The sequence below is a fragment of the Podarcis raffonei genome, chromosome 7 (genome assembly GCF_027172205.1).
Source record: "Podarcis raffonei isolate rPodRaf1 chromosome 7, rPodRaf1.pri, whole genome shotgun sequence".
Classification (NCBI taxonomy): Eukaryota; Metazoa; Chordata; class Lepidosauria; order Squamata; family Lacertidae; genus Podarcis; species Podarcis raffonei.
Window position 1 is genome coordinate 20946412 of NC_070608.1, and position 25630 is coordinate 20972041.

At 42.9% G+C, this 25630-nt stretch overlaps 1 protein-coding gene across 6 annotated transcripts in view; it reads left to right on the forward strand.

The window, feature by feature from the left end:
* The first annotated feature begins 3860 nt into the window (after positions 1-3860).
* LOC128417149 (nardilysin-like) overlaps positions 3861-25630 on the forward strand; it is a 40979-nt gene continuing 19209 nt past the window's right edge. For 5 of the 6 annotated variants that reach the window (XR_008331384.1, XM_053395443.1, XM_053395444.1 and 2 more), the window contains exons 1-17: positions 3861-3944; positions 5675-6029; positions 7210-7291; positions 9873-10026; positions 10488-10561; positions 13543-13638; positions 14936-15058; positions 17288-17345; positions 18051-18124; positions 19136-19205; positions 20114-20191; positions 21343-21463; positions 22759-22817; positions 23778-23832; positions 24016-24120; positions 24460-24583; positions 25368-25454. Coding sequence is in view for 5 of the 6 variants with exons in the window: in XM_053395443.1 (XP_053251418.1) it covers positions 5727-6029; positions 7210-7291; positions 9873-10026; positions 10488-10561; positions 13543-13638; positions 14936-15058; positions 17288-17345; positions 18051-18124; positions 19136-19205; positions 20114-20191; positions 21343-21463; positions 22759-22817; positions 23778-23832; positions 24016-24120; positions 24460-24583; positions 25368-25454 (1663 nt within the window). In the remaining variant the exon portion in view is untranslated. Of the gene's footprint in view, positions 4022-5674; positions 6030-7209; positions 7292-9872; positions 10027-10487; positions 10562-13542; positions 13639-14935; positions 15059-17287; positions 17346-18050; positions 18125-19135; positions 19206-20113; positions 20192-21342; positions 21464-22758; positions 22818-23777; positions 23833-24015; positions 24121-24459; positions 24584-25367; positions 25455-25630 lie in introns of all 6 variants that reach the window. The other variant, XM_053395441.1, reaches the window with a different exon arrangement.

The window sequence follows — 25630 nt, forward strand, 5'->3', positions numbered from 1 at the left end:
CCTAGAACCTCCTGCATGCCAGACATGTGCTGTACAACTGAGCCACAGCCTTTCCTAATGTGATGGTGACAATGTGATCCAACATTTCTCCAGAGCCAAATGATGTTGACGGCCATGTTCACAGACATTGACAAAGAAGTCTTTATCTCATTTCTGTCTCTCAAGCTTCTTCCCAAAGGGTCTTCTCATGTTATCCTCCCTAACTCTGCTGAATCAAGCCAGTGGCCCATCTAGTCCAGCATCCTGGTCTCATGGTGGCCACCCAAATTCTTATGTTGAACCCACAAGCATTCTGGTGGCTTACTGTGGTTCCTAGATTCATCTGACTGCTCTCCTACTCGCTACAGCTGGAACCTAGTACGTGGCTGAAAACCTTGTGCAAGGAAGGATTGTCTATATTTTCAGAGCACCTTCGGAACTTCTCCAATTATACACTTTTTTTTGTCTGGTAGTCTCAGCTACTTGCACTCTTCTTTTTAATATCTGTTAAGTGTTATTAACCGTCACAACTTTGCTTTCATGCCCATTTTACTGAAACCAAACACAACTGGATACAAACAGGATAGTCATCCAAAAACTATATAAAACAGTTTGTTTTGTTTTTTTAGGTTTGCATTAAAATGAACTTTGGCTCGGAGCACTGCATAATCCAGGCACTCATACTAAACTTTCAGAATGTAAGCAAAATATAATGTGATCCATTATAGATAAATCAGGTTTTAAATTGGATTATCTTTTCTATGGGAAGATGCATTAGGAATATAAATTACCCTGTAAACCTCAAATCCCTCATTCCTACTTTTTCAGTTGGCTCTTCCACAGCACTGCTTATTCTTTGACATAAGTAGAGGTGATAATGGCACTATAAACCTACAACGATTCTTTGCCAATGCTTCTTACTGACCTTGATTGCTCACTCTTGTTTTCCTTCTCTTCCAGAACTGATAGCAGAGAATCTGTTGCTATTCATCACGCAACTGTAACGTGCCTTTTTCTGTTTGCAAAGCAGATATTGTCATTTAAAAACACACACAATGCATTTCTGAGGCAAATAATAAACATGCTCCAATGGTCTGCAATAACTGCTTGCCAGTTACCAATACTGTCTGGTTCCATAGGTGGAGGTGGTGGACAGGGTTGTGGTGGAGCAACTTCAAGGGTTCATGGATGGTCAGGGAGGATTCAGAGGAGCAATGGACAGAAGAGGCAGAACAGGGGCTCAGGGATGCTGAAGAGTCCCACAACCACCCAGAGACAGAGGAAGCGGAAGAGAGGGCGGAGAGTAGCCAGGGAGAGCAAGGGCTCAGGGATGCTGAAGAGCCCTGCAACCACCCAGAGGCTTGGGAAGGAAGCTCTTTGTTGGCACAGGAATCATAGGAAGCCACTCCCCGTATCTGACTCAACGGGTTCGGACGCGTAGTTCTGAACTGTAGCTGTTTCTTGTACAGTGGTACCTCAGGTTAAGAACTGAATTCGTTCTGGAGGTCCATTCTTAACCTGAAACTGTTCATAACCTGAGGTACCACTTCAGCTAATGGGGCCTCCTGCTGCTGCCACCACGCAATTTCTGTTCTCATCCTGAAGCAAAGTTCTTAACCCGAGGTACTATTTCTGGGTTAGCGGAGTCTAAGGTTACCTGCTAATGGGGAGCATGCAGCCTTGCAGATGTGTTTGGCTCCAACTCGCATCATTCCTAGCCCGCTTGGCTATTGGCCAATGAGCAATGGATGATGGGAACTGGAGTTAAACACTTGGAAGGTCGCAGGTTCCCCATCTCTGGGTTAGGTGAAATTGATGCTCTTTCTAGTACAGTGGTACCTCGGGTTAAGAACTTAATTCATTCTGGAGGTCCATTCTTAACCTGAAACTGTTATTAACCTGAGATACCACTTTAGCTAATGGGGCCTCCCGCTGCCGCCACCACGCAATTTCTGTTCTCATCCTGAAGCAAAGTTCTTAACCCGAGGTACTATTTCTGGGTTAGCGGAGTCTGTAACCTGAAGCGTTTGTAACCCAAGCTACCACTGTATATATGTAATAAAGACTGTAAATACCACACTGACTGTGCCAGAGTGTAACTGCGAAAGGGAAAGACCACCTTTACAATGGATGACGCTGATTATCTGGATCCACCTCAGTCTGACTTCAGGGCTGGGTTGAGGATAGAATCAGGTTTGATCACTCTGGTGGATGACCTTTATTGAGAGAGAGAAAGAGGAGTGCAACCCTGTTACTCTTACCATGTATAATCGTATAAATTTGTAATATGTTCTCCAGTTCGTCGTCTTCTTCTTCTTCTTCTTTCTAATAACCTAACCAACACCAAGCATGGATGCCTAGAGAGATATACATGTTGAAACCTCTGACATTTGTGTGGCTGCACTGAAGCCTACTGTACAGAGATAAGAACCACATTTGTTGCTCTGCTCACCCCTGGCCATCAGCCCCCAGAAGGCAGACCACAAGGAAACGTGACCCTTATGCTGAAGAATGGTTCCTCACTACTGTGTTGGGCAAAGGCTACAAAAGAATGGACCTTTTCTGTACAGGTGTCCAAATGGTAGAACTATCTCCAGAGCCGTAGTTTTTTGGTGCCTTCGTTGTTATCTTTCTTTTTTAGAAAAACGTATTTATTAGAACATATGACATGTAACAATCACACAAAATGGAAATAAAACAATGTCTCCCAATATACTAACAAAGTTACATCAAAGTGTATATACCAAAACCATCACAGTTTTAACAGACTACAATGGTACCTCAGGTTAAGTACTTAATTCGTTCCGGAGGTCCGTTCTTAACCTGAAACTGTTCTTAACCTGAAGCACCACTTTAGCTAATGGGGCCTCCCGTTGCCACCGCACAATTTCTGTTCTCATCCTGAAGCAAAGTTCTTAACCCGAGGTACTATTTCTGGGTAAGTGGAGTCTGTAACCTGAAGCGTATGTAACCTGAAGTGTACGTAACCCGAGGTACCACGGTACAAGAGTTTATATGTAGGCAAGAGGAAGGAACAAAAAATAATAATTTTTTGCCATGCATGGCAAACTACGGGTACACAATTTTTATGCAGTCTTGGGGTAACTCCATTGATTACACAAATAATGAGGCATATGGTAGAACAGAATAATCTTTTAGATACCCTATGGCACATGTCCTGTTCACTCAAGCTTTTAATGATATTTATGATCTTTTTTTCAGACAGATTTTTAGATGCCAACCTTTTGTGGTAATTTCTACTGCTTGCTGCTACCTTGTGTATTAATTTTCCTATCTGGTTTTATGTGATTTTGATTGTTGTTACCCATCCTTAGATTATTTCAGATGAAAGGCAAGATATAAGTTTTTAAAGTAAAATTTAGAAAAACCCAAATCTCTCTTGAAGTAACTTGAGGTCTTTTTATAAGTAAAAAACAAACAAACCTGGATACAAAGGTTTCAAACCAACCAACCAATTTATACAAAGGTGACTGAATGAATGAATTTGATGTGTTTAGTTTTCTCCATTTCTTGTCTTATTTCCCTCACTACCCCTCATGGAATCATGGCTTGTTCCTTTATCTATGTCATAAACAGATGCTATCTCTCAAGAATCCAAGCATCCAACGGGGTCTGGGATGGATTGTATAGTCCTGGCAAGGAGGCTGGTTTTGGTATGGAAGAACAGAAGTTACTGCAAGACAGTAACTAGGTGGGAAATTCAAGTGCAGGGTGGCTGGCAAGCACCTCGCAAATCACCTCAGAGCCACAGCAATGTCTAGAGGGACAAAGCCCAATGCGACTGAGAACTGCCCAGTCTTACGCCCACCGCAGCAGGGGTGTCGAAGGACCCAGGCACGACAGGAAGACTCTGACGAGGAAGGGCAAGGGCACAAGCGCCGGGCCAAGAAAAATGCAGGGGACCCCGATATTGTGAAGTCCCCCAGCGACCACAAAGAATACAGGTGAATAAAGGGTCTGGAGAAAAGAGCAACCCCCCTCAAGAGGCCAAGAGCACTGTGAATGTCACAGTGTGTCCCAAGTACGTAAATAACCTAAAAGTACAGACTCGGTCACATAGTAAGTTTAAAAATTAAGAAGCAATTAAGCAATATCAAGGCATTCCCACCAGCATACCTGGCTAGTAGTGGCATTTATTTTTTTTAACGCAATGGTGGGAACTTGACTCCCAGGAAATCTGCATGAATTCCTATTATTGGGAAGGGGTTAGGCTGTGCTTAACTCAGTTACAATAGGCGAAGGTTGCTTGCTGCAATCTCGTGGAGAATTGTTTTCCATGTTCTTTTTGAGCTCTTCACGGTCTGCTTGCATTTTTCTCCCTCCTGAAATAATTTGGCAGGGTATGTTAAAACAGCAATGGGAGGAAGGGGTCAGAGCACCCATGGCTACATCTCCTGTTTTATTGGTGTCCTACACAGTGATGGAAACCAACTTGGATGGCTTTAAAAGAAGATCAGACAAATTCATAGATGAGACGATAGCTCAGTCAGTAGAGCATGAGACTCTTAATCATGAGACTCTTAATCTCAGGCTTCATGGGTTTGAGCCCCATGTTGGGCAAAAACATTCCTGCATTGCAGGGGGGTTGAACTAGATCACCCTCGTGGGGGCACAATTCTACGTTTCTATGATTTTATGAATGACTACTAACCAGGGTCTATCTCCACAGTTGGAGGCAGAATTGCTTCTGAATACCAGTTGCTGGAACCCACAGGAGGGGAGAGTGTCCATGTGCTCACCTCCTGCTTGCAGGGTTTCCCACAGGCGTCTGGTTGGCCACTGTGAGAGCAGGATGCTAGATTCGACTGACCATTGGCCTGTTCCAGCAGACTATTCTCATGCTCTTATGTCTTATCCCACCTGAAGAACAGAGCTAGAAAAGCTGCAGGGAAGGGCAGCCAAAACAACCAAGGGGTTGGAGATGCTTCACTGCTTGGAGCTTGTAAGGAGATGATGACAAACTGGAGGACATAATAGAGATTTATGCAATTAAACATCGTGCAAAGGGAATATTTCCTGTCTCTTTCATGGCACTAGAATTCAGGGTAAATAGATGCAAAACAGACAAAAAAAGGAAGACATTTGAATGACATTTAATCACCTAGAGCAATTTGTTGCCACAAGATCTGATTCTGGACTCCGAATTAGATATAGTATTTAAAAGGAGGGTAGATAAATTTATGGAGGACACATCAGTTTTACTTAGGATATTAGGTAACTGGAACGTCAAGGTTCAGAGATAGGCAAGCAACTAATACCAGTTGATGGGGTGGGGCAACAAATGAGAGTGGAGTGACTGTTCTTCTCATGCTCTGCTGGGAACTTCCTGTGATTGTCTGTTGACTACTGTTGCAAGCAGGACATGGTGCTGGTTGGACACTTGGGCTGTGCTCACATTGACCCATCCATAGTGCAAAAATAAATGTAGTTCTTCTCAATCCAGAATCGTTCATACTTATCCTCAACAGGCTGCTTTCCACAAAGGGTGGGTTTAGTTACTGGATAAGCATTTGAAAACCGTCTCCTTGGCCGGATTATCCTTGCATTTTTCTCCCTGCACATCCCCAGGTTAGCAGAAAAGGGAGCGATGACTGCCATCTTGGTAAATGCACGTCCACATTGGGCAAAAAGAGAAATAGAAATGATATAAATGCTCATGGAATTACTTTTGCAGGTACATAAAATTAAGCAATGGCCTGAACGCTCTGCTGATTTCTGACTTATATATGGATGACTGCAATTCTTCTGAGGCGTCAGAAGAGGAAGACATGTCCTCTGATACGGACGATGGGAAAGACAGCAGCTTTGAGGACGAGAAGTATGGGAATGTGGAAGAATTTGGAGAAGTACCTGGAGGAAGAGAGGCCACTATTGAAGGTTATGGTGGAGTTCTAAGTGGTCTTGGTAAAAAAGGTAAACGAAAAGAGCGTCGTGAAAGCAGAATCAAAGATGAGAACGATGACTATGAAATTTATGAACAGCTAGTCAAGAAAGAAGAGGAAAATAAGATGGACAGCCCAGAAAAGCAGGTACGTTAGCAAGCAGCACAACTGCATGTTGACCAGGCAACCTTTTCCCTAAGCTAAATATTTGACTCACAACAAAAAGGGAAACCTGTAAGGTATGTTCAACAGGGAGGAGCAACAAATCAGTGAGTATAACTGTACAATACACATCTCTATGCAAGCCTTTTTTAGCCACATTTTTAATTTTTGTAGGTGTATACCTATATATTATTTGAACTGGCTCGTACGACAGTGGTTTTTAACCTTTATTAATATATATTTCCCCTTTTTAACCTGCCTTTCAAAATGAGATCTTTCCAAAGGCAGTTTACAAAATGGATAAAAGCAATAGTGATGAACAAGGAAAAGGAATATCACAGCACGTTTCATGGAGGAGAGGGCTATCAAAGTCTACTAGTCATAGTGGCTATGCTCCACCTTCATGTAATGCTTCTGAATACCAGTTTCTGGAGACCACAGGAGGAATAAGGTTTTGAGTCCTCTATGAAAGGAGGAGAATGAGCTATACTTCTGACTGGATTGGATGGAGGGGCACTGCATTTCAAAATTTTGCGTAGAACTAATACTTACTTACACAATATGGAAAATACAGGTGACTACAAAGAGAATTTTGGTGTCAACAACAACATATTATATTACTTCTACACCACCCATCTGAATGGGTTGCCCCACCCACTCTGAGCGGCTTCCAACATAATAAAAACACAGCAAAATATCAAGCATTATCCCAATACAGGACTGCCTTCAGAAATCTTCGGAGAGTTGTGTAGTTCTTTTATCTCCTTGACATCTGAAGGGAGGGCATTCCACAACTGAGAATGCCTTCTGCCTGGTTCCCTGTAATTTCACTTTTTGCAGAGAAGGAACCACCAGAAGGCCTTTGGAGCTGGAGACACACCTCGCCATACACTGAAAGCACATTATTGCCCCTCTAACAGATCCTGGGAGCTGTAGTTCTAGGCTAAGCTACAGCTCCTAGTATTTTTTTTGGGCTGGGGGAAAATAATTTGCATTCAATGTGCTTTAAATTTATGGTGTGAATGCAGCCTAAGTCTTGATCTGTTTTCTTTAAGATGGGGAAGCATTGTGATGGAACTGGAATTCTTTTATATTGGGGAAACATGCTGCTTTCTTTGTGATATAATGTCTATCCTCTCTCTCTGTATATATATATATTTTACAGTCTGCAGCTGCCCTTGCTGTTGGTGTTGGCAGTTTCTGTGACCCTGATGATTTACCTGGACTAGCTCATTTTTTGGAGCACAGTACGTAGCTACTTCTATATGTCTTTCTACCAAAAAAAAGAAAGCCATGGAAAAGATAGCCTATAATTTATTGGCCTGGGAGGCAGTTTTTTGGAATCAAAACAAAATTATCAATATTTTCTTTTACTCACAGCTTGAAACTGATTTATAGCTTTATTTTAAAAGTTGATGAAATCATGGTTGAAAAGAATTAATAGATTAATAATAAATAAACTTAGCAGTTAATGGCCCGAAGAAAGAAAAGTCTTCCCATAATCTCATACCTTCCTCAGCTTGGTGTCTCCAGATATTTTGGACACCAGCTCCCACTAGCTCCAGCCAGTATGCCCAATGGTCAGAGATGGTCCAAAACATCAGGCTTGAGGAAGGTTTTGTGAAGATATCTGCATGTTGAAATCATTGCGGTGGTTGGGGAAGCCTGCTTTATTTACCTGCTCTGTGATACCATGTGATATGCGGTACCACATTTGAGGGGGACCTTCCAAAATCTCTCCAGGTAGACCATTCTAGTGGTTGCCTACCAGTAACAGCTGAGTCTGGGAAGCCACCCACGTTTTAAATTTCCCATAATGCCTCAGAGCAACATCACATTAGAACAGGGGTCACCAACCTTTCTTGGCCCGTGGGCACATTTGCAAACCCACACACAGTTCACAACCAAGGACACACAGCAAACTATCCTGAAGTACAAAGCTTCTTCTGAGCTTCATTTCAGAGGTCTGGGAGGGGAGAAGACTTCTGTGTGTACTCTGTGGCCCTGCAGGGGGAGGTTAAAACGGCAGGCACTTTCCAAGATTCTGTTGCTGCTACCAGATAAACTCATGGCTGAGGGAAAAAGCAGTCTGGAGGGCCCAAACAAGTGCCAGCACCATTGAAACCAAAGCAATGCTCGTGGGTTCTGCTACAGCACCTGGATCTTAGGAGCTGCCCAAGGTCCCAAGTGCTGAGATTAGCCTTGGATTCAGAGCAGGGCCTGCTCTGCAGTGACAGCATCGAACCAGCAGTAAATTACACTGAGCAAGTTGGAGACGACTATTAGCAAAAACAGGATCTGCATGGGAGTGCCAGGCTTAAGGAGCACTGCTGAAGAAATACAACCTGTGCCATTAATAACAATTGTGCAACCCCATACAGCACATAGGAGGCAATTATTCTCACAATTAATAAATATAATAATAATAATCTGACACTGCAAGTTCACTTTATTTTAGATAGCTTATAAGTTTTCATGGCACTTTGTAAGTAGTTGTCTTATTCTCACAGATTTGATAAATGGTGAAAAATTGTTTTTGAACAAGAATATTAATTGTGTCAATAATTGCTACCTATGTGCTGTACAGGATGCGGGTGGCACTGTGGGTTAAACCACAGAGCCTAGGACTTGCTGATCAGAAGGTCGGCAGTTCGAATCCCTGCAACAGGGTGAGCTCCCATTGCTCGGTCCCTGCTCCTGCCAACCTAGCAGTTCGAAAGCACCTCAAAGTGCAAGTAGATAAATAGGTACCGCTCTGGCGGGAAGGTAAACGGTGTTTCTGTGCGCTGCTCTGGTTCACCAGAAGTGGCTTAGTCATGCTGGCCACATGACCCTGAAGCTGTACGCTGGCTCCCTTGGCCAGTAAAGCGAGATGAGCGCCGCAACCCCAGAGTCTGCCACGACTGGACCTAATGGTCAGGGGTCGCTTTACCTTTATGTGCTGTACGGGTTGTACAGACCTAATGAGCACAGCAACTCATCTCTGGCAGGTCTTGCTCTGTGAAGCAATTGCTGAGATGGAAGCTCCCAGCTGCCCAAGTCCCTTCTCTCCAGGGTTTTCCCAAGAAACTGGAGACTATGGCAGCATGAAACTGACTTCTCCTCCGCCCTCTTCATGCCTCTCCTGGTTCTGGGAGATGTGGAGGAAGGGGAGCTTGTCACAGCAGGCGGCAGGGGGGACACCCTAACTTCTTCACCAGCCTGATTCACTTCTGCCTCTTGGCCTCCCTCCTTCCCTGCTTCAGCTTCTGACTGTGACTCTGCACATCTCTCTGCCACAGACTCTCCCTGCTCACTAAGCCCTGTGACCTCTTCAGCTTCAGAAGACCTCCCAGTCTTCTCCCTCTGACCACTCATCGTTGTCCCACCACTACTTCCCGGGATCTGAAATTTCTTCCTTTGGGGGTTCCCCAGCTGGTTCCTCCCACCATTCCTCTGTGTCCAGCCAGTCTGTGACAGTAGTGTAATCACCCCAGTGTTATAAAACCACCACCCCCCAGCCTTTGAGGTTTGCCACAATCAAGCCTTGCACTCCTTCTAATGCAGCGGTTCTCAACCTGTGGGTCCCCAGATGTTGTTGGACTACAACTGCCTTCATCCCTGAGCTCTGGCCTTGCTAGCTAGGGGTGATGGGAGTTGTAGTTCAACAACATCTGGGGACCCACAGGTTGAGAAAGGCTGTTCTAATGTATCGTGAAAGCTTTTTGGCTTAAAGCAAGAGGTATGCATTGGGTTCATTGAAATGATCAACATCTGTGCATGCTCTGAGCATGCAAGTATCCAAGGATTGGAAGGCATGCACCCAATTTTTTCAATGTTCTCTTTCAGTGGTGTTTATGGGTAGCCAGAAATACCCAGATGAGAATGGGTTCGATACATTCTTAAAGAAGCACGGAGGCTCAGACAATGCTTCGACAGACACAGAGCGAACAGTCTTCCACTTTGATATCCAGAAAAAATATTTTAGGGAAGCCCTCGACAGGTAACTTTGCAAGACAAAACCAAATAACAACCAGGAAGATGTACACTAGAGGAGTGGGAGTGAGAAGCAATGTGCAAAGTTATTAATGGTCATTATATGCAGTTCCCAATATCTGAACACAATGCATTCTCAGGAAACAGTTTGCGAGGTGAGCATTCTCATAACAAGCAACAATTTGCACTGATTCTTATGGGGAATTTTGACCCCCAAATGATGGGGGGGAGCAGGGAAACCCCAGGAAACCCTCTGAAACCTTGCAAAAGGCAACCATGGAAGGAAAAAAATGCTCTTATTTGTCCTATCTCTTCCTATCCCCATTTGGACCGGTAATTTTAAATGGTCTACTCTGAGTAAGTTACTTGAATGCAACCCAAAGGGACTGTATATGCACTTTTGAAAACAGAATATTATAGTTCTGCTTTTCAGCACAGCAGAAACCCGATTTTCAATTTCTCTTGTAGATGGGCACAATTTTTCATCCAGCCACTGATGATTAAGGATGCAATTGACCGAGAAGTTGAAGCTGTAGATAGTGGTAAAACAAATGGGTTTGATCTAATTTTTTTTATTGTTGATATTCTTGCAATTCTTAAGAGAAACGATCTCATCAGGTTTAAGTAGCATTCCTATCATGAAATTTGGATGACCCATGTTTTATGTAACCACTTTATAAAAGTAATATTTAGATACAATGGCCACAATCCAAATATTTAAGCCTCCTTAAGCCCTTTGAAATAATGGTCTTAAGAGTGTTTAACTTTATGTTGGATCGTGGTCAATAAATTTTGAGAGTGTAATTTTATCAGTTCCCAGAGCATACCGAACTAGGTAATTAACTGTAAGGCTGCAATTCTAAGCATATCTTCAGGAAATAAATCCCATTGAATTCAGTAGGACTTTAAATGCATTCAGGCTATAAGTTGTTATAAAATGTGGAGATATGTCACTTTCTGGTGTGAGTTCACAATGTGTGTTAATTGTGAGGATGACATGGGTGACGGGCTAAGAGGAAAAGAGTGACTACCTTTGTCTAACTCTAGTCTTTTATGTCTGAGGTTAAATACAAAGCTTCACAAAGCACAACAGACAACGTGGGTTTCTCACTGTAGGAAAAATTATTTCCCCTCCAACCCATGTATCCTGGATTTTTCAACTGTGCTTCCAAACTTTGGATCTAATCTTCAGCTGTCTGATTTTGTGGATATATTCTCTTTAATTTCTGAGTCCTCATTTGTAAAGCAGGACTATTAATTGCCTACTTCTTTAGTCTGGTAGGATTTTAGACCTGTAATCCCATTTAAAATTGGCCTTGCACACTTTGTGAAATATTCAACAGGCTGCAGTACAATCAGAGCGTAGGACAGGATCTGGTGCTAGACATTGCTGTGCCAGGCTCAGTTCCAGACCCCAGATTTTGTCCTGCATTCATATCATACTGCAGAGCATTGAATCTGGCTCCCCCCCTTTTTTTTTTTTTTTGCTATTTTACACTGCACATCTATGCCTGTCTTCTTGTAGGGATGGAGGAGAAATTAGATCCTGTTTGCATTTAAAGGTGAATCTATCCAATTTGCAATTTTCTGAAACAATATGAGAATTGAAACACAGCCATCCTTTGAAATTTGCCCTTCTCCCAATTTTGTGATGTGGTTCTCCCAACCAATCAATGTTTACAAGAATGCATATATTGGGGAAAGTGTGCCTAAAAATGAATACATTAGTGAAATACAAAAGCACATTATATTAGGGGAAATTACTTTCAAAAATGTGCACATTATTCTAAACTGCATAAAAAAATGTGTTTATTAGGAGATGCAGAGAAATGGTCACACTGCAGGGGAAACTTGGACTGTAGCAGTTAGGCAGTTAAGAGCATGGCAGGTGACAAGAACAGCCATTACATATGGAAAAAGGCCTTGGTGTGTCATGAAAAGGAACCTTTGGACAGGGAGAGGGTAGAAAGGAAGAGGATGCTCACAACCACCTTGGGGACAGCCTTTACAACATTGTATGCCAGCAAATGTATACAGCATGCTCAAAGGATGGTGTTTGATGAATGGCTGGATGGACCACACTTTCCTGCTTAGGATATAGCTGCAGTTCAGCAATCCAGTACGTTTCCGAGTACAATTCAAAGTGTTGGTGCTGGCCTTTAAAGCCTTGGTCCTGTATACCTGAAGGAGCATCTCCACCCCCATCATTCAGCCCGGACACTGAGATCCGGCGCCGAGGGCCTTCTGGCAGTTCCCTCATTGTGAGAAGTGAAGTTACAGGGAACCAGACAGAGGGCCTTCTCGGTAGTGGCGCCCGCCCTGTGAAATGCCCTCCCATCAAGGAAATAAGCAGCTATCCCACTTTTAAAAGACGTCTGAAGGCAGCCCTGTTTAGGGAAGTTTTTAATATTTAAAGCTGTATTGTTTTTAACACTCGATTGGGAGCCGCCCAGAGTGCCTGGGGAAACTCAGACAGATGGGTGGGGTATAAATAAATTATTATTATTATTATTATTATTATTATTATTATTATTCAAAAAAGGCAAACTGGAGGATAGGTGTGAGTCAAAGCAGTGCTATATGGATGCTGGTTATCAGATACACAAAAGTTAGTTTTCTGTACCATTTGTACTATTAGGGAGTGCACCGTAGACAAGATACCAGTGTGGACAGCAGGGGCGTAGCGTGGGACTGCCAGGGGGAGGGTGGCTGTGAGTGCACAATTCTTGTGGGGACACAAACCAGGCCACCACATGCAGGCAAGCCCAGCCCAGCCTGGTACTCCTCTCCACGTGGCTGAGGTCAGCCCCGCTTTGCTCCATTGGGATCGCTCTGGCAGTGTCAGTGGCGAGGGCTGGGCTAGCACCCCTTTCCGCTGCTCAGTGCACACACTGGCTAGGCGCCAACAACCAACGCTACATCGCTGGTAGACAGCTTTAAAAGGGGACTCGACTATCAGAGATGGCTGTATCTTGCCTCTAGTATCAAAGGTAACTGCATACCAGTCGCTAGGGAACATGAGTAGAAAAACACTGTTGCGCTCGCATCCTGCTTGGGCATTTGGTTTGCCACTGCAGGAACAGAATGGTGAACTAGGTGGGCCTTTGGTCAGATCCAGCAAAGCTCTTCTTATGCATTAAAGGGCCACTTGACCTCTTCCTTTCCTTGCCATCCTGCTCATCCCATGGCACCATGTTGACATGGACTTAAAGGAGGAGAAGGCAATTACCGCAGCTCCCACAGCTTCCATTTTCCTTGTGATGCTGGCTATTTCTGTTCATTTAATGGGCAGTGCCTCCCTTCCCTGGTGCCCTGGGAACTCCATGATGCAGCCCATCAGATGTACGCAGCAGAATGGTTTGTCTCTTTCCATCCCTCTCGTTGTAGATGAGGTAGGTAGGTCAGTTCATCCGCTGCTGCTTTGTGTATGTGTGTTATTAGGCTGTCTCCTTTTCTAAATGATCTTATCACTGAAAAAGGTATTCTCCCTTCTGCTGCTTAATGTGTTCTTCAAAACAAACAGAATATCAAATAGCCAGGCCCTCTGATGCTAACAGAAGAGAATTGCTCCTTGGAAGCCTTGCAAAACAAGGACATCCTATGAGAAAATTCTTTTGGGGTAAGTATAATGTTGCGAGGTTCAGTTTAAAGTGCGGGATTTTAGTTTAAAAGCATTAGGGAATTCTTGAGCTGTTGTACTTGAACAAAAGCCCTTAATACTGGTTCCTTCCAAAGATCTTTGGCTGGTGGTTGGTTGTTGTTGTTTTTCCTGCCTGGCTTCATTTCTGCTTAGTTTGGGATTTAACCCAGCATGGCCCTGAAATGCAAGCCCTGGCAAACAAATTTAGCAGATTATTTTTGACCAGCTGATTGCATGAAGTTGGCCTGTCAGCCCAGCAGAATAGCAGGTCAGGCAGCCCTGACTTCATAGTGCATATTAACTCAGTATACAGGAGACAACAGAGTAATTGAGTAGTGGGGGCACATTGTTACGGTCTACAACCCGGCATTGAAGAACAAAAATACCGTTCCTATCATGCCAACATTGGACCTGGATGACAGACTAAATCCTTATCTCCCCTATCACCCATGGGCCAATGACCTGAGGTGTCCCGTTTTTGCCCATGTAGATGATCAGCTGATGTCCAACCTTTACAAACCCCATTTGGTCCAGTTATGTCTAGCATCAGGTGTTGAACAGGCAGACAAGGCTTGGCCAAATGACCAGGTGGGCTAAATGGTGAGGCCTAAATGGTGAGCCTAATTAGGCTTTTGGGCCAGAGGTTCTCGACCCCTGAAATAGGGGAAGAGCCATAGTTCAGTAATGGAACAGATGCTATGCCAGTCATTGGCGTCTCCTCAGGAAGGTTGTAAAGGACTCCTATCTGAAATCCTTGAGAGTTTCTGCTCTTGGATTGCTAGATGATAATCTGACTTACTGTATTTACTCGAGTCCAACGTGCCATTGAATCTAATGCGCACCTCAAGTTTTATAACCTTGAAACCAAAAAAAGTATTTGATGGAGAATGTAAATATGCCATCAAATCTAATGTGCTCCTTAATTTTGGCAGCGTAATTTGGCCCAAAAGGGTGAGCATTAGATTCAAGTGAATATGGTATTATAAGAGAGCTGTTTAGGTTCTTGAGACATGACTTCTGGAAGTATCCATAATTTGTCATTATTTGGATGAGACTTGTTTATTAGGTGGAATTTCTAACTGAATGCAGTGTAACTGTCAAGATTGATATTCATGACTTGGGCTAATCATGCTAAAATAAAAAATAAAAAATAGATACATGATTGGTCCTGGAGAAGCTTTTTAGGACTAGGATATCTGATTCACAAACACACAAACTTAAAACCCTCGCTATTTCAAAGTCAGAAAGCAAATCTCTTCCCGTTTAAAATTTGCAGGTAATGCGGAGACACTTAAACATTCGCCGAAAAGGAACAAAATTAATACCTATCAGAGGCTTAGGGATTTCAGGACGCGTCACTACTCAGCCCACTATATGAATCTAGTTGTCCAATCTAGAGGTATAAAAATCTCCCTGTGCTGAACTATAAGTTATATATATGTGAGTATGCATGTCTGTTATACGATGCTATGTTAAGTTGTTGGTTGGGGGGGGTGCATGTATGTTTGGAAGAATTTTGTCATGGTTCGCATGAGATCCCGTACCATGAACTGTTTTGCTGACAATGCAGCACCCAAGATAAGGTGCAGATAGCAGTTGGCATGCAATTTATGACTACGGGGTCACCCATGCCAGTACCTCCTATGGCACCCACGAAAAATATCTCAGTGAATGGGAGACTGTTTGGGCTTCCTGTTCAGTTCATATTCAGACTGACTCAGCTCCTCCTACAACAAATAGTAAAGGAGTAAAGGGACCCCTGACCATTAGGTCCAGTCATGGCCGACTCTGGGGTTGCGGCGCTCATCTCGCTTTATTGGCCGAGGGAGCCGGCGTACAGCTTCTGGGTCATGTGGCCAGCATGACTAAGCCGCTTCTGGCGAACCAGAGCAGTGCACGGAAATGCCGTTTACCTTCCTGCAGGAGCAGTACCTATTTAGCTACTTGCACTTTGAGGTGCTTTCGAACTGCTAGGTTGGCAGGAGCAGGGACCGAGCAACGGGAGCTCACCCTGTTGCAGGGATTCGAACTGCCGACCTTCTGATCGGCAATTCCTAGGCTCTGTAGTTTAACCCACAGCGCCACCTGCGTCCCTTTTCTACAACAAATACTTGCTCTTAAATAAGCCCACATTTCTTGAGATGCCTGGATTAGAAACCTACCCTCTCTTCTGTTCTGAAAAGGAAGAGAGAGATGCAAAGAGCTTTTCTCTGTGAGTGAACATGGCAGTGGGTGAAATATGCACTTTTCCCCATTGATGGAGGGGCGCCCATCGACACTATTTTGTCGTCCAGTCTATTTTTCTACTTCTTTCTGTTTGGCAGCCATTTTATGTAATTGAGACATGGTTCACCCCAGGCCTTCCTGTGTTTATAATGCAATTCACTTAACACCAAAACAATATTTAAGCAGCTTACAAAGACTTACAGATATGGTACATAGATAGATATGCATATAGAATGTACATACAGTGGTACCTCGAGGTAAGACCTTAATTCGTTCTGGAGGTCCGTTCTTAACCTGAAACTGTTCTTAACCTGAGGTACCACTTTAGCTAATGGGGCCTCCCATTGTCACCGCACGATTTCTGTTCTCATCCTGAAGCAAAGTTCTTAACCCGAGGTACTATTTCTGGGTTAGCGGAGTCTGTAACCTGAAGTGTCTGTAACCTGAAGCATCTGTAACCCGAGGTACCACTGTATTTCATTTTATAAGCATTTGCACAAAATGAAACAATAAAACTGAAACGCAACAGTACCATGTAATGCAATAAAGTTCTAGAAAGGTAAAAAGCATAGCATCACCCATTCAAAATATTGTAAGAGTTAGGGAAAGTGCTGGAACAGACAAATCTTCAATTACTTGAAGTGTTCTCACGTTTAGTGTCTCCTGAACTGCAAGTTTAGTGTGGATGTCTTCAGTGGGTATTTTTCAGGGTTCTTAATCACACAAGGAGATTCAATGCACAGAAAGGGTTCCCTACTATATCAATGTTTTTCATTTGGTGAGTAATGCCTGAATAAGAATAACTGAGAAGGTTGCTGGTCTGATACAAAAGGCAAATCATAGGGTGAAGGTTTATTAGGTATAATGTGACTAGGTAGTTCATTGAGGATGAACATCAAAAAGTGTGGAAAAAGTTGGGAGCTCCTGCAACTTTGCCATTTAGTTGATGCAAACATCTATGCATTGTGGGTTGTAGCAAACAAATTAATTGCACATGTGGAAGGACTTTCATTTGTACAATGGAAATCCCCCTCCCTTGCCTCCCCTATCGCCCCTCACCTGAAATGTGCTCTTTAGGCTTGGGGAAAACCCCATAGCAGATTTGAGATGGTGTGGGTGACGCACAGGAGGAAGAGGAATGAGAAGTACCATTGCATGAGTGGAAGTCGTTCCATCAGTGCAATGACTTCTTTCCACACAGCCCCATGTGTTCATATTATTTAAGAAGGCTGCTTCAATATTTTCACCTTAACTTTGTCCTTGTGGGAACATATTGCTTTCTTTCTCCTCCCCTTCTTCCTCTTCCTCCTCCTCCTCCTCCTCCTCCTCCTCTTCTTCTTCTTCTTCTTCTTCTTCTCTCTCTCTATCTATCTATCTAAATATTTCAATATTTCTTTATTAGAAACTCTGGACACTTTGGAGAAATGGGTGACGGAAATTTTCTCACAGATCCCAAATAAGTAAGAAATTTTGTTGTTGTTCTTTATCCTAAAACTGTTGATGGCTTGCAAAATCTGATACTTTGTGACATATCAATGACATATCAATTAGAAATATAAAAGAGAAAGAATACGGTCAAATATTACTATGCATTCCTAAGATATAATTGTAAGGTGGAGTTTATGTGTAGCGTTGGATTTTTTTACCAGTTTTATCCTCTTTATCATAGACCTTTACTTTACCAGATCTGTTTTTGTTGAATTCTGCCAAGCCAGGGAAGAGAATCAAAGAATTATATTAAGGGGAAGAGAACTAGATATTTGAGAAATAGATGGAAGTACTAGTAAAAGGTACTGATCCTTGACTTCCTTTTAATTAGAGATACAATAGACAAACATTAGATTGGAAATGCTGGGTCTTCCACCAAACTTGTAATCAGTGTCAAGGAAATAAATTCCGTTCTGAGAACCCACTAAAGCAAAGGCTCAGATGTAGTCATAGCATCCCATGAAAATAATGTGTAATTAACTATGCAGTCTTAGTTCAATGCAAACCTGTACATATCTACTCAGAAGCAAATAACATTGAATTCAATAGGATTTAGTCCCTTGTAAGTGTCTATTGGGTTGCCACCTAAATATATAAATATTTGGAGGAGAGAACTGAGAGCAGGAATCAGTGGGAATTGCAATTTATTTATTTATTGTTTCTTTATTGTTTTTAAGTGGATTACCCAAACCAACTTTTGGTCATCTGCCACAGCCGTTTGACACACCTGCATTTCACAAGCTTTACAAAGGTAATTAGTCTCAACCCAAAAAAATTTATCATTGGGAGATCTGAAGGGATATCACTTACCAAACTGAGGACCCATCTACACTGTTCAGTTAAAACATTAAAAATGTGTTGTAAAAATGTGACACCAGAAGGCGATGTAGAGCAGCAATCCATTGTCAATGGGAAATTGCATCACAGCTACATTGCTTTTTTTTAAAAAACCTTTACTGTCCCAGGATGGGTTACAACTACAGCTAAAAAAACAAGAAAAGTGTAAAAATAATTTAAAACAGGTCTCTATATTTTTGTAAAAAAACCAATACAAACATTTAAAACAATTACATATGGTTTTAAATAGTTCAAATATAGATGCAATGTGGGATAAATATCTCTACTGACAAGACATATTGGAAGAAGTAGTTCTCCACTCAAAGTCCACCTCAGCCACAAGGTCACAGTGTGACCTTAAGGCAAGCTACTATCTTAGCTTCAGCTGTCTCTAATATGTCTCTCCTGTTTTGGTTTCTTCAGCCACAGCAGGCTCTGTAACTCTCCAGTGCCAGTGTGGTCTAGTGGTTAACAGCGATAGACTCGTAATCTGGTGAACCGGGTTTGATTCCCTGCTCCTCCACATGCTGGGTGACCTTGGGCTAGTCACACTTCTTTTAAGTCTCTCAGCCTCACTCACCTCACAGAGTGTTTGTTGTGGGGGAAGAAGGGAAAGGAGAATGTGAGCCGCTTTGAGACTCCTTCGGGTAGTGATAAAGTGGGATATCAAATTCAAACTCTTCTTCTTCTTCTCTAGTTGTTTGACTATGCCCCTGAAGGTGCACTCTTCCATTGCCTCCTGAGACAAACGGATGCCAACTTTTGGTGTTTTTTTTACATGGCCTTATAACCTTTGGAAGTAATATGTGTGCATGTTTATTCCTCTCACCACCTCTTTCGTTTCCCTTGCCCATTTTCTCAATGTCTGCTGCAAGAATAACCACCCATGTGAATGTTTGAAATTGACTCATTTCTCCTGCCTCAGTTGTTCCAGTGAAAGAAATACATTCTCTAAGCATCTCTTGGAGTCTTCCCCCACAAGAAAAGAATTATCGGTAAGAGATCATTTTAAACCTACTTCCATTTATACAACGCAGTAGTCAAACTGAGTCCAAACCAAAGGCCAGGCAGAACAGCTCTGTCTTGCAGGCCCTGCAGAAAGATGTCAAGTCCCGCAGGGCCCAGTCTCTTGTGACAGAGCGTTCCACCAAGTCGGGGCCAGTACTGAAAAGACCCTGGCCCTGGTTGAGAGCAACCTAACCACCTTGTGACTTGGGACCTCCAAAATGTTGTCATTTGTGGACCTTAAGGTCCTCCGCGGGGCATACCAGGAGAGGCGGTCCTGTAGGTACGTGGGTCCTAGGCCGCATAGAGCTTTAAAGGTCAAAACCAGCACCTTAAACCTGTCCCTGTACTCCACCGGGCCACCTAGTTCTGTATCATCTCACTGGCGAGCAGTAGCTCTTCAGGATTTCAGACAGGAATCTCTCCCCACCCTAACTGGAGATGCCAAGGATTGAACCCAAGACTTTCTGCATGCAAAGCAGATGCTCTACCATTGAGCTATGGTCCTTCCCTTTATTGTCTATGAAGCTATTCAGCATATAACCATGCAATCCAGTTTTGCAATCCAGCATATAACCATGCAATCCAGAATTGCCCAAAGTGTTCCTCAGTGCATAGCTGACAAGTCCATTTTGGCAAAACCATGGAGTTCAAACCCACCAAGTCCCTAGTTCTATGATCTGCTGTGCAAAAGAAAAAGGGGAAAGGATCAAATAACTCTTGGGTAGTGTCGCAGTGCAACACCGAGGTTCAGTACAACATTATTAAAAGTTGAAGAATGGATTGGTTAAGTTAAAGACAGATGATTAAAGAAGAGGAGACAAGTGTTGGAGTTAGGAGTTTAGGGGCAAATGTCAAACTTATTTAACTTATTTAATGTTTCCCCCAATCTTTGTAGGACTAAGCCTCTTCATTACCTCTCCTGGCTGGTGGGACATGAAGGCAATGGCAGCGTGCTCTCGCTTCTGAGGAAAAAGTATGTCTTGAAGATTTTGCTTTGTCAAGTTTGCACTGAAATGGGGTAATCTTATGTTGCGTGATGAAACAGCTAAACATGTCAAATTATCCCTTTTGAATATTGAGAGGCAGTAAGATGACTTACAGGTTCTGAGACACTTTGAGCTGTTGTGAGTATGCATAAATCACCCCTTCTCTGCTTTATTTGCTTTTAAACTTTTGTTTGATCGGTTTTTAGGTTGTGTTTTTGTTTTAATGGCTATTGAATTTTAATAGATATTGGTTTTTATAATCCATTATGGATTCATAATGGATGTTGCATCTAACTCTGTCACTGAAACCACAGCTCAGTTTGATGGCAAAGAGGGTCTTTTTCCAGCTTTGGTCAACAAGACAACTATAGCTGTTCCTTGATCAGGGGAGCTTGACCACAGTTGTCCAAGGATTTGGTAATCTTATGGTTGGAGTACTGCAATGTTCTCTGTGTGGGGCTGCCCTTGAGGTACATCTGGAGTCTGCAGCTGGTACAGAACACAATTACTAGGTTGTGTGGCAATTACACAGGGTCCCCAGACGTTTAACGGTCTATTGATCCCTGTGCCACCACTGTGCTCGCTTCCCCGCTGCCACCAACCTGTTACTCTCAGGTACACACTGAGTCCAGACAGTTGTTAAAAATTGAACCAACTAAACAAGTTTATTTTATAAATATTAACAAGTTTATGGTTTCTCAGATAATATTCTTGTCAGTTTCTTAACTTTAGTTTCTTTACCTTCCTAATACCTTCTGACTGATTATCTCAACCGTTTGACTGACTCGTCTTAACAGATTCTCTCACTCTCTCACACCAGACTAGCCCAACCCACAGACTTATCCTCTCCGTCTCTTCTCTAACTTCAGACTGACTTCTCAACAACTCTAACTCCTCCCCTTGGGTTCCTATTGGTTAGTCATTTTACAATTAGTTAACCCTTTCCTTATGAACCCAGTATGATGTCACACACCTAGGAGGGCAAACGCCACAGGTTGCTTGAGGGGGCAAGCTACCACCAGCATCCTTAATTCCACCTCTGTTCCCAGTTCATTGTAACAGTAATGCACTCAAAGGTAAGATGCTTTAAAATGCAATGTGGTTCATCTGCATAATCATGGTTTTCATTTTGCAATAGATTTTGGGCTCTTGCATTATTTGGAGGAAATGGTGAGACAGGATTTGAACAAAACTCTACTTACTCCATCTTCAGCATCTCTGTGACTTTGACTGATGAAGGTTTTGAACATTATTATGAGGTAAATTTCCCTTATTGTTATTTATTTACTTTTATTATTTACAAAACATGATCCAGCCCTGAAACAGACAGGCATCACTATCAGTACAAAGGACAGAGGGCTGTAGCCAGCTAACTTTTACCCAGAGTAGTTCCATAGAAATGAATGGAACCTAAGTTAATATGACTAACTTGAATATGATTATAAAGGGGGGTTATAGAGTATAGTAAAAACAATAATTATGAAAAGTTAATTTGTAGATATTACATGTATATTGAGCATATAATAGATTTTGAGCCACTGCCACTGCTGCCCTGGAAAGTGTAGACAATACTGAGCTGGATTAGGCCAATGGTCTGACTTGATATAAGTTTGCTTCCTATGTTCTCACGTGAACAGCTGTTTGCACCTGGCTAATCCACACTTCCGTTTGCCCCACTGCTTTCTCCCAGGAAAACATGTTGTTTAGCGCCGCTGAATCAGAGCAAACAGCAATCAGCTTTTCTGCAGGTTGCTGTTTGTTCTGATTTATTGCTAAAGAGTAGGTTTTCCTGGGGAAAGCAGCAAGGCAAAGGCAAAATTGCTTGGACCTGTGCCTAAAAAGCATGAGGTAAGTGGGAAACTAGGGATGCGGGTGGCACTATAGGTTAAACCACAGAACCTAGAACTTGCTGATCAGAAGGTCGGCGGTTCGAATCCCCGCGACGGGGTGAGCTCCCGTTGCTTGGTCCCTGCTCCTTCCAACCTAGCAGGTCGAAAGCACGTCAAAGTGCAAGTAGATAAATAGGTAGCACTCCGGCGGGAAGGTAAACGGTGTTTCTGTGCGCTGCTCTGGTTCACCAGAAGCGGCTTAGTCATGCTGGCCACATGACCCGGAAGCTGTACGCCGGCTCCCTCGGCCAATAAAGCGAGATGAGCGGCGCAACCCCAGAGTCGGTCACGACTGGGCCTAATGGCCAGGGGTCCCTTTACCTTTACCTTTAAGTGGGAAACTGCTTGGACTCATGCTTTCTAGGCACAAGACGTGTGGAAGTGTGGCCCAGTCCTTCTTCCCTACAGATGACCTTGTTATGGCATTGATGTTCAGAGACAGGGCCAGGGGCACATTCCTGCTGCTCAATCATCATTTGATGCCCCCTTCATGCAAGGAATGCCCAAAGTAGGATAGTAAAGTATCATAGATTAGCTCTTTCGTTACAGTGCTGCCTTACATTTAAATGTACTGGAAAACGTGGACCCTCTGCTAAATTCTGTGAAACATTTTCTTGTAGGTAAGGGTAACTAGATGATGAACCGTTTTCTTTTTCTGTCTTCAGGTTATTCATATTATATTCCAGTACTTGAAGATGTTGAGAAAGCATGGACCTGTAGAAAGGTGATTTTTAAAAAAGAAGTGCTAGAACCAAAGAAAGCGACTAGACACACTATTCTAATCAGCAAAACTTACAGGGACAATAGTTACTCTGTTTCTGATGAGCAACAAATACTTATTATGCAATATATAATACGCTGAAGACAACTCAGAAAACCATTATTAATAGCAATACCACCACACAAAATCACTCTGGGTCAATCCACTCTGGGCCTGTTGCTCATAGCTGTCAACTTACAGATTTGAAAATAAGGGACCAGCAGCCAAAATAAGGGACCTGCAGCCTCACCTGTTCCAGGCACTCCAGTCTTCCTGTCCTCCTGCAGTTTGGTCAAACTCATGCTTCGAGAACACTGTCCAACCAACTTTGTAACCAGAGGTTCAACTGAATAGAATCTGAATCACATGCACCACAAGGCCTATGCAGCCTCAACTTAAGATGGCTCCCCGGCCTGGCTTTGCACTGCAAAGTTTGCAGCAGTACGTGCAACAAAATGGCGTCCAGCATTAAAAAAACCCCTCAGCTTGCATTAACTAGCCACACACACACAGCCTCCCCCCCTCGCCACAAGATCTCCTTTCCTTTCCCCCCACCATGTGCCCCCACTCCAGACAGACCTTTTCGCTGGCAAGGGTGAGTGGGCCGTCAACTACGTATCCATCCAATTCCGATCCGAGCACTCAGCACAGGTATGTTCAACTTCTGAGCCCCTCTGGGCCAAAGGCAGAAAGCCCAGCCAGCAGCCAAATGAAGCCTCAAGGAAAACCACCGTCACCTCTCCAATCTTTGCAAACAGATATGTGCAGCAGGTTTTAACCAATGTGGTCTGGTAGTCCCATTTCAACAGTATGAATACTTAATGCAGAATAAATACCTTCTGCGTGATATCTTACTTAGAAATTCAATTTGATTATTTTCTTGAGAGTTAAGGATTAATATGGACTCAACTTGTTCCCTCACAGAATATGGAAAGACATTCAGAAGATTGAAGGCAATGAATTTTGCTTTCAGGAACAGGTATTATCTATTCAATTTTCCAGCATTTTCTTGTATCTATACTAATACTGATATTTTCAATATGTGACTAGTTTTGCATACTGGTGTTCACACATCCCAAACCTCTCCTGTTTCAGGGACTGCTCTCTAAGAGACATCCTAACATTGTGATGATTTCCAAATCATAGTTTGCTCATTTCCCAGGTTGATCCACTTGAATATGTAGAAAATATTTCTGAATATATGCACATATTTCGAAAGGAGGACTTTCTGATAGGAGACCAGCTACTGATTGAATATAATGATGAAGTAAGTAATCTCCATCTGTCTTTAGGAGGAAAGCTGCTATGTAGAAGTCACTTTGAAATTCCCTCATAGGAGTTAAAAAAATGTGTTGGTAACTAGAACATTTCCAGATCTTTTTCCAGTGGAGAAATCACGTTATCAAACGTTTGAATTGTGTACTTCCCTGCCCTGAAGTTAGGAATGACTAGTTGAAAACAAACTGATATGTTGTATTATTTTATTGTTGTTAGCCGCCCTGAGCCCGGCTTCGGCTGGGGAGGGAAGGATATAAATAAAAATATATTATTATTAATATTATTATTATTATTATTATTATTATTATTATTATTATTATGCTTATAGGTGATTGCTGATGCCCTTAACCATCTCATCCCTCAAAAGGCAAACTTCGTTTTCTTTTCTCCTTACCATGAGGGGAAATGTCCCTTGAAGGAGAAATGGTTTGGGACACAATACAGCACAACAGGTAAAACAATGTAAAGTTTCTGCGATTTAAAACATGCCTCTGAAGCTTTTCGAGCAAGTTGACAGCTAAGGATTTTCACAACAAGAACATGATGTAGCTCAGCAAAAGAGCATCTGCTTTTTGTATGCAGAAGCTTTCTGGTTCACTCCCTGCTGTTCCAGGTTGAACTGTGAACATCTCCTGTCTGAAACCCTGGAGAGCAGTTTTCGGTCAGCATGGACAATACTGAACTAGATGAGCAATGCTCTGACTCAGTATAAGTAGTTGTATTAGGTGGTAGCGCTGCTCTGGTTCGCCAGAAGTGGCTTAGTCATACTGGCCACATGACCCAGAAGCTCCCTTGGCCAAGGAAGCGAGATGAGCGCCGCAACCCCAGAGTCGGTCACGACTGGACCTAATGGTCAGGGGTCCCCTTACCTTTACCTTTATTATTACCTTCAGCACCAGAGATCAGATGCCTCAGAAAACCAGTTCCTGGGGTGTCATGAGTACTATTCCACTCATGTCCTGCTTGTGAGCTTCCCATAATAATCTGGTTGGCCACTGTAACAACAGAATGTTGGACAAGGCAAGCCTTTGATCTGATTCGATAGGTTTCTTCTCATGTTCTTTTAGGTGCCTAAAGCTTGTGTCTGCTTGCAGAATTACGCCAGTCTGAATTTAGGCCCAGTGTTGATTCAGTGCAGCGTCCTGGCTGTTGAACCTGGTTAACACTTGGCTTGGATGTCCCTCCAACTTACATTATGTGATAGCAGAATAATGCCATTTTATGTCATATCCACAGAAATCGATGCATACTGGAGCACATTGTGGGACACTGATTTCATGCTGCATCCAGATTTACACCTACCGGAAGAAAATCAATTTATAGGTAAGCAGTACAAGAAGAGGATCCCCTTCCAACTGCATATCCTGCCTGAAGACAGTCTTGCAATTGCCTGGGTTGAGAACAAGCTTTCCATGAATACTGTTGTACACAGAGGACTCTTTCCAGACCTTACCCTGAGTACATTTTGGTTGACGTGTCAGTACACTGTCACCTAATCC